Source organism: Euprymna scolopes, chromosome 5 (assembly GCF_053919585.1).
Source record: "Euprymna scolopes isolate OS-2025 chromosome 5, ASM5391958v1, whole genome shotgun sequence".
Lineage (NCBI taxonomy): Eukaryota > Metazoa > Mollusca > Cephalopoda > Sepiida > Sepiolidae > Euprymna > Euprymna scolopes.
In genome coordinates, this window is record NC_136486.1 from 10735736 (window position 1) to 10748312 (window position 12577).

General features: G+C 31.4%; 1 protein-coding gene across 2 annotated transcripts in view; it reads left to right on the top strand.

The window, feature by feature from the left end:
• Positions 1-12577, top strand: part of LOC145276705 (zinc finger ZZ-type and EF-hand domain-containing protein 1-like) — a 156518-nt gene that overhangs the window by 67159 nt on the left and 76782 nt on the right. For both annotated transcript variants that reach the window (XM_080127901.1, XM_080127902.1), the window contains exons 26-31: positions 1760-1871; positions 3992-4170; positions 5382-5448; positions 8566-8629; positions 10314-10459; positions 11623-11773. In XM_080127901.1, coding sequence (XP_079984027.1) covers positions 1760-1871; positions 3992-4170; positions 5382-5448; positions 8566-8629; positions 10314-10459; positions 11623-11773 — 719 coding nt within the window. The remainder of the gene's footprint in view (positions 1-1759; positions 1872-3991; positions 4171-5381; positions 5449-8565; positions 8630-10313; positions 10460-11622; positions 11774-12577) is intronic.

A 12577-nucleotide genomic window follows, 5' to 3' on the forward strand; every position in this document is an offset into this window, starting at 1 on the left:
GGTAAACCTCTCCTCCAAAGTATAAATCTACCAAAAAAAAAAAAAAATTTTCAACCGAAATCTCTTACAGACCTTCCTCCAATCTTACCTTGACATACTGGAAAATAAAGAACACCTACCTTACTAAGACATCCAAGAAAAAAAAAATGAACTTATTTGGCCTTAAATGACCATGCAGCTGTTGATAGGCCAATAAACTGAACAAACAAACAAACAAACTACCTTGAATTAGCTTTGTACTACAAAGCCTCAACTTTGAGATGTTCTAACTTTTGACTGAAAAGACACTCTTGTTTTTTTCAAATTCTATGGCACAATATTTTTCTCTGATTAACTAAAAAAAAAAAAAAAAATGAAACCTCTTTGACTGGTAGAACTTCTATGTTAAGTGTTTATGTGAACAGGTCCAAAACGCATAGTTGCAAAAAATTATTTACCGCTAGCATGTCAGCATGTTTCATTGTTAATAGTCATATTTAAATAGCGACAACAAAAAAATCACAACAAAAATATTAAAATACCATTTTAAAGAAAAAATTATGAATCCAATCATAAGTTCTACTTTGATGGACATAGGAGAAATTTACTAAAGACTTTGGCTGTTAAATTAAGTAGCAGTGTGTGCCTTGTCCAGTGCTGAATGGCATGTTTTCTGGTATTGCTACTATCAGATTTGGTACTCTTTATAAATAATTAAATAATCCAACAATTTGAGACTTTCCTTCTTTCAATCTTTTAATTAAATGATTTCCTAAGAATTTTAAAGCCAGCTTAAATGACTTCTTGCTTGCAAGTTTAAATTTTTCCTAATTATTTTTAAATTTTAAAGGGTCACAGAGTAATTTATATTTTTTCCCCTCGTCTATTAAGAATATTAAAATAGCTAACTTGTTTATGAAGAAACTGAAATGCATTCTGATCGACTTAATTTTATAATTGTTTTTAATAGTATTTAAAAAAAAATTAATTCATATCTTGATTTCCAATATTTGGCTAATAGTAAATAAATAAAAAACAATGGAGTCATGTAAAAAGTATATACATGAGAAATGGTTACACAATTGGATTAATATAGAGATTACATCAAGAACAATGAAATGCAAACTTAATAAAACCAAATGAGTTTAACAAAAAATTCAGTGACTGCCAAGAGACATGCATTGAACGCATTCTGCCAGTTGCGCTGTTATTCCATTCTCTCTCTCCCACTTCACACCACATGTTCATATGTCAAATAAAAGTGACTGTCTTCATAACCAAAGAATTTGTCATTTATTTGATAAAAACAGCAGTACTTAATGGATATGATTTGGTGTCATCAAGAATACAGTTGAAAGAAAAAAACAGAACGGTATCGAATGATATACACTCATATATAACATTAGTTCTGATGAAGATTAAATCTGGATAATATCAGGTTTATGTAGAACGGGAGATTTTGATGGTATGCTTACATTGAAAGAATGGATGAGAATTCTTGGGTTAGATGTAGAACAGTTGAGGTAGCAGGGCCAGTATGCAATGTAAGGCCAAGGAAAACATTGGAGGAAGTGATAAGGATGGATTAAACAGAAAGAGGGAATAAATAAATATCTGGCCAAATCTAGTTTGGAAATCAATTTCTAAAACAGACGTTAAAACGAATATGATGATGTTCATTATTATTTTCTAATATATTTCCCCAAATATTTATCTTCCTTTAATAATCAATGTTTCTGTTTGTTGATATTTTTGTCTTTTTTAATTTTTTTATTTCCAGGGTGCAACAAATGTTGAAAGAACGTTCTGAATATGCATATGTCCTCGTTGACATTTATAATTTCATTGGAGATTTTGTTTATGAAATGAGCACCCAAGAAGATATTCTTCAAGTGAGTTTTTGCATCAAACCATTCCTACCATTACCCCTCCCCCCACTCCATTTGATGATAGCAACGATACTGATTCTCCTCAAGCAAAATTTAAATTAAAATGCATTCCAAACAAAAATCAGTGTTAGTGCATTTTGTGAACCATGTATGTAAGCGTCTGCCCGGGTTTGCCTGCCCCTGACATATACCGTCAGAATATGCTGAGCAAATCTTAAAAATGTGTAGAAACAAAAAATAGCAAAGAAATGGAAAAGTAAAAAAAAAAAAAAAATTTTTTTTAAATAAAAATAAAATAATCTATTGTGAGTTTAAATTTTTTTCTCACGTAATTAAAGACTAATTTTTTTTCTCGCGTGATTAAAGACTAATTTTTTTAGAGAGAAGGGAATTAGGGTTAATTCCTATAATTGGTAACGGTAGGAAACAAAATCATTTAGCAAATGAATGGAATAAAAATAAGTCTACCATAATAGTGTTCTGTTTAATTTTTTTCAAGAGAAACTTTCAAAAATTTTATATATATATATATATATATATATATATAAATAATAATAATGTTATCAAAGAGTAAATCTTTAACAAAGCAAAACTTATCAAGATAAAAACTCAGCATTATCAAGAGGAGCAAAAACAATATTAAATGAAAGATGAGGAGTAAGTTATGTATAACTTTATTATATGATCGGAACAATAAGGAAAAGTTAAGAGAAAATTTAAAGAAAAACCTCTTTAGTCCATGGCATTTTGAAGCTAAATGCTTCTCATCACAAGAGGAGACAGACCAGAATTATGCAGAATTATGTTAAATGTGTCTGTACTTCGTCATGGTAAATTTATTTTGGCCATGGGCGCTAGTGCCTGATATTATACTGTGCCGGCAGTGGCTTCCACTAAAAAACAGTTTTTGTTTTTTTTTATATATAGGTGGGGTGGGGGCGGGGCATACTTCCACTTTACAACGCCGATACACTGGTTCTGCTAGTATATAAATATTTTGGATCAGTTCTTTATTGAAATGGCATATAAGACTGACAAGTAAGGAAGACAAGACCTCATAAGAAGATAAACAATTCAAGCTATAATGCTAAATAAACAACAATTCCATGATTTGATCCTATGAAAAAACAAACAAAATGTAACCATATATATCCAAATAAATGGATATATGCACATATGGTGACTTCCTTCGGTTTTGTGGATAGCCATTGTAAGGATGTTTGCACGTGGAATTTTTGTGGTAAGAGTTGTGTAATCTTTAACTACACCTCTCCTGAGTCGATATTGTTAAATACCAGCGGCAGATAGTTTCAGGATGACTAGAATTTCCAAATGGTCCCCCATCTGATACTAGCTAGGCTCAATGTTGCTTAACTTTGATGATCTGACGAGAACCAGTGTGTCAATGTCATTATGTGTATATTATGTATAGTAGTATATTAAATACACACATACATACGTACACACACACACACACACACACACACACACACACACATATATCTGTATATGGGAAAACGAAAAAAGACCAAACCAAACCTAATACCAATCAATGTCTCGTCCTCACCCGGAGACTTGATCAAGAAGTCCTAAAATAAAGAACAAAACGCAGATGAACATACAACCTCGACTGCCTCTCCTCCATCCCTCCATTTATTATTGGAATATTATTTCCTCAGTTCTCATCACATATACATTGATACATTAGATTATTGATTTAAAGAAGTTGGAGGAGTGACAGGAAAAGTTGAAATACTGTCAAAATTTTGACCTTGATCAAACTTTTCAAGATCAAAAGTCATGGACTTTGTTAGTTTCAATATGGGTCAAGTAGTGAATCTCTACAATAAACAGAACCAAAGTTATTACCAAAAAATGTGGCCTTTACCTTGTGATCTTTGACCTAGATATCCCAGAGTGAAATCGGTTCTTAGTTAGATCATGACTGATATTTTGACCAAGTTTAATAACAATTGGTCAAGTGATGTAGATGCAAAGTTGTATACAAACATAGTGAGAGATGAACAAACAAACTCGACCCAAAACATTACCTCCTTAATGAAGGTAACAAGATGTTGTCAATGCCAGAATTGAAGCAACTTTTTATCCAAACTCTATTTCAGATTCCCATCATCTTATTTTTTCAAGAGTTGCTGTCCTACCAAAATAACTCGTTGCATTATTGTGAGTCACTTGATGGCTGTGGTCTGGAATTAGAATCCAAAATCCAAGAATCTTTCTATAATCTTCTTCACAAATTGATTAGTGCATTTAAGATTTCTAAGAATGCTGAGTTATCAAGGTGAGTCTTCTCAGTTTTATTCTTTCAACAATAATTGTTTGTCTCTTCATTTACAGAAAAAAAATTATTCATTGAAAGAAGCCTCTACTTTTTTACGAAGCAACTTTTGACATTGACAAGAAACATGATTGTTTTTACAAGTAAAATAGTTCAACAAGTCAAAGTTGCTGAATTTTAGAAATGACACAAATTCTAAAATGTTTAAAGTGTAATATTTTGATATCCTAAATATATTTTTTCAAATGCTGACTTCTGATTTAAGTCTAGCTGTTGGCAATAATGTTGCCATTATGTGCCAGACTTGTAAAAAGGTTTTTCAGAAATTAATAAACATAAAATTGAAAATTCATATTATTTGGATTCTTCGGACTACTCTTCCCATCTTGAGTGTTATTTACACAACATTTTGGTTGATGTAACCTCCAACCTTCTTCAGGTGTATCTTGAGATTGAACTTGGGAATCTTTCTGTCAAATTCGAGGAATCTGTGCAGAATTTCGAACGGAACCCTTTGTTTAATTTACACGGATAGCATGGTTTTCTTCCATCAATCGTGACTGGGTAGATTCCTAAGTAATTTGCCATTTTATTTTTAAGTGTCACCCGCACTGAGGATTGAACCTTCAACCTTTATACGAGTGTAACTTACAATTGAATTTTACTTATACTTTATCCACAAGGACGTGTGATGTGAATTAAGTACTTGGTAAAATTGGTTGATGGAACAAGAGCATGCTACCCCCATGAATTAAATAAAGAGTTCTATCCAAAGTTACTGCAGATTCTTGAGCTCAGCAGAAAGATTCTGAAGTTTAACAAGATACATCTAAAGAAGGTTGGAGGTTACATTGACCGAAATATTGTGCAAATAACACTCAAGATGAGAACAGTAGTTTGAAGAATCCAGTTAATACAAATAATCATCATTTCAAAAATTCAGGAATATAAAATTGAAAAATCTTGATTTTTATTACCAAGATGTCATTACAGGTCGTTGTTGAGCATCATTCATTTTGAATGTCACTTCCTGTTACTGCTGTTTGCAGTTTACGTATTGTTCGCAAGATTATTTAAAAAAAAAAGTATCAGATCTCCAAAACAAATTTCATCAATCTTTATTTTCTTTGTACCAGTTTAAAATTGCAAAATTTTTCTAATTATTTCATAAATTGATACGTTTCTATTTTTAATATATTTTTTTTTCATTTCAGCGCAAAAGAGGCGGCTTTCAATTGTTATCAAGCTTACCTTCTACATTTGCTTGATATAAGCTGGCAGGTAAGTGAAATAACAACCACAAATAATTGTTAGATTCACTTTAGAAATATGTCTCTTTTATCATTTTTATTAGGCTGTTTACATGCTTATCCCCTCTTCCATGTATTAAGCATTCTATCTTGTCTGAAATTTTGGCCAACAAACCTATCAGGTCGAAAGAAGAGGATTAAGATCTATTTATTATTATGCAAGTGGACATATCTATAAAGCGGCCATCAACAGTTTTCAACAACACGTTAGATCAGAGCTTAAAAAAAATCATTCAAATTTCTTTTTCCTTTATTTCTTTTTCTTTTTTTAAAGATGAAACCTTTCTTAATTTCAAACAGTATCAGATCCATCATCAGAGAATGAAAGAGTTCTTTTGCTTTTTTTCGTTTTTTTCCCTTCCAAATAAAATATGTATTCTTGTGTTATATCAAAGGCGTGCTGTTGTTATTGTTAAGTACACATCATGTAAATCTTTTCTGTGCATGAGCTTTTTTAGTGCATGTCCGCTTTAAACGTATAAAAATTTGTATTAAGGCTTTAGAAGCATCATTAAAAATTAAAAAAAAAACTTTGAATAAACAAACTGTTTTTGGAACACATTAAGATGCAAATATTTTATTAAAAGAAAACAATCATTCAAATTCAAAAAAATCTCATAAATTTCATACAAGATTTTTTTTTATTTGAAAATTTTTATTTGTCCCATATGAAGCATAAGGTTTTTTTGTTTGTTTGTTTGCTTGAGGGTCATTGCTTATTAAGATCTATAAGCAACTCTAAGATGAGGGTTAATGAGTGTTAGATGGACAGTGAGACAACGCTGTGATGATTAGTAATTGGAACTTAGTATGATTTAAAATGGCTAAACAAGAATTATTTACATTAGACTTGAAAACATGTTATAGTAAGCTGGGAAGCAGCTCCACAGTAGTGTGTTCCAGAGTTCTAGGAAATAAACTTTGCTTACTGAATTTTTGTTTAGTTTAAGCACAGACAGTGAGGGAAATTGTTTACAGTTAGACGAGTACAGAGTGGAATGATAAGTGTTGCAATAAAGAAAACAAAACTGCAGCTTTATTTATTTATTTATTTACTTAAAACTTTTATTTATTTATTTAAAACTTTTATTTATTTATTTAAAACTTTTATTTATTTATTTATTTAAAACTTTTATTTATTTATTTAAAACTTTTATTTATTTATTTATTTAAAACTTTTATTTATTTATTTATTTAAAACTTTTATTTATTTATTTAAAACTTTTATTTATTTATTTATTTATTTAAAACTTTTATTTATTTATTTATTTAAAACTTTTATTTATTTATTTATTTAAAACTTTTATTTATTTATTTATTTAAAACTTTTATTTATTTATTTATTTAAAACTTTTATTTATTTATTTATTTAAAACTTTTATTTATTTATTTATTTAAAACTTTTATTGAAAAAATCAATTCAGGTAACTTGATTATGGTAGTAGTACTGACATCTATTCAATGTAACTGCCTTCAGCCTCAATCACTATCTCAATACGAGTCCGGAACTAGGAGTATGCTTTTTTCAAAAGTGCCAGCGAGAGATCGGTGGATGGTAGGTCATGTTGGTAATGTTCTCTACGCATGACCGAATGAAGTAGTCCAGCGGGTTCAGGTCAGTGAGAGAAGGGTACAATGTCGTAGCACTCCTTCTGAAGCGAAGCCTAGTTCTGTTTAGACTTGTGGGCCAGCACCAAGTCCTGCTGCCACACCCAAGGCCTGCCAGTGGCCAACTGATTGCACCAGGGGATCGGCACACTCTTCAGCACATCCAGGTACACTTTGGTGTTGACTTTCAAGCTGACTTAAAAGATGTTAGGTGGCATGATGTGACGCTCACTTGAAACTGTACCAAAGACCATAATCGTGGCCAAAAACTTTGTTTTCATCACACTGGGCACGTCCCTGTTATTTATGGCAATCCAGCGATGCATTTTGAGGGTGTTGGCAAGGTCCTGTTGTCATAAGTTGGATCGATAGAGTTGTACAGCAGTGCATCTACAATCTCGCTCATTGAACATTGTCACTTTCAAACATGAGAGAAGGCTCCTATCGCTCTTGGGATTTGTACACAACTGGCCAACTAGTAGATGGTCTGCAACAAAAAAAGAAAACTGGTTTTCATCAAACGGAAATGGCATCATGTCGTCTTTTTTAGGATGGGTGACAATTTTATAGTTTCACCCTGTACTTGTTGCGAAAGTTTTACAAGGGAAAAGTTTTACCATAGGCTCAATCGAGCACCTACTATAAAGGTAACGATAGAGCAGAGATAGACTCATAATGTCTCTTTTGTGAGATAGAGGAAGTAGGGGGATGAAAAGGTCCTCACTCACTAGATTTCAAAGATGGTTTTGTACCTTGTTAAGGCAGGAAAGAGTAATCCTCAGATGTAGCAACAATACTCCATGTAAGGATGTATTTCGTTCTTGTATATCTAGAGGTTAGTGTGAATCAGAGGCTAGATTCATAGGATGCATCATAAGTGGGGAGTTATGAAGTGAGGTGTTTGTTCACATTACATTTAAATTTTTGCATGTTGGTACAGTGAGGGAAACAGGAAGTAGGGAGGAAATTACAAAGGTAAGCAGTTATAGGAAAGGACCTACTAGAGTAGAAAGTTTTCCAGCATCTGGAGACTTCTACAGTGAAGTGGTGGGATTTTGCTATTGGTCAACGATATTTATGTTGAGAGAAGTACAAATGCAGTAAGTTTGGCAGAACATATTTTGTGAAAGTATTTGTAAAACAACACAGGGATGTAACATTGCGATGATGAGACAGAGATTATAGCTTGGTAGTGCAGTGCTTATTAGGCTAAAGACTATCTTTTGTATCCTGCCCAAGGAAGAGATGAGTGGTTGGTGAACCAGCCCAGATGTGCCAACAATGTTGGCTTTTTAAAGATACACAATATTGGTAGGTTTGAGAAGTTTTCTAGTAAAGTATAGGGATCCCACCTTTGCAGCAGACTTGGCAGTATCTTTTATGTATTTATTTCAATTCATGTTGTCCGTGAATAATGTCTAGTATACATGACAAAACATCTTAAACTACATCTTCATTCAAACATTAAATATTTTTGCAGGTCTACGATTTAACATTTATCCACAAGATCGATTTACCTGCATTCCTTTTCCAAGTGGCAAAGGGTAAGTAATTCTTTAATTCTTTGTTGCTCAATTGTTCAACAGAAACGATTGATGACGTTGCTAAGCATTAACTAGCGTGCAGATGTGAGTTCTATAATTTTTTGTAAAAAATCATTTTTTTTTTTTTTTTTTTTTTTTTTTAAATCCCCAAAAAGTGGATTTTCATTTAAATAGCTAGAGCTTCTCCTGGATAGTTCTTCACTTTTCTGCTGAAATACCTTTTTTTTTTTTTACTTTCTTTATATGAAAAATCTGATTTATGTTAAATTGCTAGAGACTTATGTTTTCATTGCTATTTGGCTAGATTTTATTTCTTTTTCTCACTTTCTTCCCCTCTTTCGTGTTCTCTTTTCCTATTTTTTTCCCCTCTTTCGTGTTCTCTTTTCCTATTTTTTTCCCCTCTTTCTCCATCTTGTCTTTCTTTGCCTTCCTTTTCATCTTCTGACAATTCTCTCTGAAAATGTTAATCTTGCCACAAACAATTCATGAAGAGGGTAGGTGAGTTAGATGACTTTTGTTTTATTAAAGAATGACTTCCCGTCTCTTTCCTCTCTTCACATGTGCATTCAGTGTCTTTTTCTTAGCCATGACTTTTTTGTTTACAAAGATATTTTATTTGAAATTATTTTGAATGCATTTTTACTACTTATCACGAATGCATCATCCAAATTCTTTTTTAGTTTTTAATTTTGAGCTACTTACCTTCCTTTTCCACACACACACACACAAGTAAGGCTGGAGGTCGTGGTCTTCAGCTTAAGAAATTCATCTCAATTTCAGCTGTTTTTTTTTTTTTTTTTTTTTTTAAACCTATTTTACTAAAATTCCTTCAAATAGGCAACCTCTGGATTTTTTTTTTTTTTTTTTTTTTTAAAGAATTACAAGTATATAACAAAACTGGTATTTGTAATATAAATGTTTTGTCTTTCTGTTTGTCTGGGATGGAGGGATGCAATTGAAAATAAGATCTTATAGCAAGATAAAACAACTTTTAAAATTTAACACAAAATTCAATGGTGGTGTTATAAGTTTTTTTAGTGTATTTTTTTAATTTATGAAATCATCGCATGATCATTAACAGCAATGACAGAATTTTACTTATTTATAAATTGCAAATTGAAGATGCTTTTTTGTTTTTTACAATAACATAGTTGGATCTGTGTTCCAGCCAGCTATCCATAAACATCAAATTACATTTGATTTTTATATATCTTGAAAATTAAAATTTATAGAAATTTTTATGGGGTTCAGAGTTAGGAGTGAGAGTATAAAAAGGATCGCATTCATGATTGGGTTCATGATGCTAGAGATGACCAGTTTTTTATGCCTATTTTTAAATGAAAAGTTGACCAAGCATAATCCAATATTCATAGCAATAATTTATGTAGCAATTTACATGAATTGGATTGTTGAAATCTCAATTCTGCTCTTGAAAATCCAAATATTATGGGATGTGGTGTTTTTTATCAATATGGTAAGCATCTTTTTATTGAAATATTTTTTGCAAGAATGATTTCACTTTTTCTAAAAATTGGTTAAAAAATTTCTGTATCTACATTGAAATAATTTTTTAGTTTAACTTTGACTTTCCTCTTCATTGTCAAAAAATAAACCAAAAAATTCTACTTTTCTTTTATCTTGGTTGATTTGCTTATTGAAATAAAATGTCTTTTTTTTCTTGTAGATAATTTGATTACCAAACATTGTCAGCCAGATTTGATTGATGAAGAAGCCGAGCTTGAAGAATACGAACGCCATATCAAACTGTTAAAGAAGACAAACAAACAAGACTTGTGTTCATTTGAAGAGAAAAATGGACCAGAGAAAAAGGCAATTTTTAAAAAAAAATTGTTTTTAGTTTAAAAAACGTATTTGAATTTGCTTTCTTATCAAAGGATATCCGCAGAATAATCAAAATCAAATTGCATGACATTCACCTCAAGGACGTGATGGTGGGCAGGTGGTTAACAACACTGATTGACCATCTGAGTGTTCCAAGTTCAAATCCAGTTTGTGCCACAAAAAATAACTTTTACTTAGGATGTTGGAAACCTTCATGTGGTCCCTCTTGTAAAGACCCAATATCTTTCTAGAAAGAATTCTGATTGAAACAATATCAGGGAAACCAATGTCAACAATAAAATTTTCAGATTCATACGATGATGATGATGACATTCACATGTTTCTGAAACGTACAAGGACAACAACATTGCACGTATCTCTATCCCTACTATTTTATAAAAGGAACTGTTTGTCTGCGTTTGTTCCCTATGGACTTGAAAACAGCTGGGTCAATTTTTATGAAATTTCACACAAAAGTACTTTATGTGCCTGGCAGTGTTCTTAGATAGGTTTTGTGTCTGAATGTCTTTGATAAGTATTGATAATTAATAATGGAAATAATCTGATAAAAGAAGGAAAAGGCGATTTTGACCAAAGTTAATATCTTACACAGCCTAACATCACAAGTGCATTTGAGAAGTTTTATCACCACAAAAGCAGAAAGGCCACTGTATAATCAACAGTAAGTTCTTTGATATGATGGACACTTTCAAAATGAATGTTTTTGTTCATAGCACAATTTCACAAGGATACTTGACTTTTTTATTTTTAACTTGAATTCAAGCATAATTTTATAAAAAGCAAGATTCTCTACAGTGGAATGTAGACTACAATATATTGTGAACTTAGTCACTGTGAGAGGCATGTGAAGTTTCCTCCAGGTGCATCGCAATGGGTTCCCAGTTAGAACAGACAATCGATTTCGATGACAATAAAAATATGGGAGTGTGAAACATTCGCTGATCATCATTTAATCCCAGGCAACATTAGGTCACCCTGCTAGTATACTTTAAATTTTATATTCAACAACAAATTATTTCTAATTGTTTCAACATTAAAAAGAATTGATTTATTGTAAAACTGACAAAAGCAAATCTTTTGTTTTCATTTGCAATCAAAATAATTTATTTTTTATCGTCTCCTCTTTTTAGGATTTTGAAGATTTCATCTCGAAATTCTCTTATCTTTTGGAAGTCCAAGTTGTTTGCAATGGATGTCACAACAAAATCCCAAATGGTCGTTACAAGTGCCTTCAGTGTTTTTCGCTTGACCTTTGCACATCATGCATCACAATCACGGGAGGTTCGTGAAATGTTTGCATCACTCTTTCATTCACTGATTGTTTTTTCTTGTGATAGTCACCTCCGCATTTTTAGGCTATTTTGTTGGGTGCAAGTCTATAAATGGTCCACAAGTAATCTTTTTTACTATAAAAATCTGAAAAAAATCTTTATAATGTATGTACTTGTTACTGCATGAAAATGTCATATTCCAAAAATCATGTAAATCGATCAAGTAGTTTTTTTTTTATTTAAGAAAATCAAATATTTTCGGATGTTTAATCAAAGAAAAAGCCAGACACCATCTTGTTTGAGAGATAACGCCACTAATGACCCCTGGCGGAAATATGGGTCAACAAGGGCAGTACATGCAGACCATCGAATATTTTATCAATCAAGTACCTTTTTTTTTTTTTTTTTTTTTAAGAACAAAATCGAATTTTACGATTTCTAGGGATTTCTAAAAGAAGTCCCTAGAAATCGTAAAATAAAGAGGATGTGGAAAACACTAGTTTTTTTTTTTTGTTCCTCTGAAAACAGACTTTAATAAGCAAAGTACTTTTTTTTTCTTTAAAAAAAAAAAAAATTTTACGATTTTTAGGGATAATAAATAAATTGACTTCTTTTAATGAAGAGAATGTGTCTTTTAATAAAGATAATGTGGAGGGTAGACCATCGACTATTTTTAGTTTTTTTTTTTTTTTCTTGAATGTCGAAAACTCTTTTTGGGTTTGTATTACTGTACACATAGATTCGAAAAAGTTGTCAAAAACACCAAATATATAACAAATAAATGTTATCAAAAGCAAGATAAGTTACTTTTCTA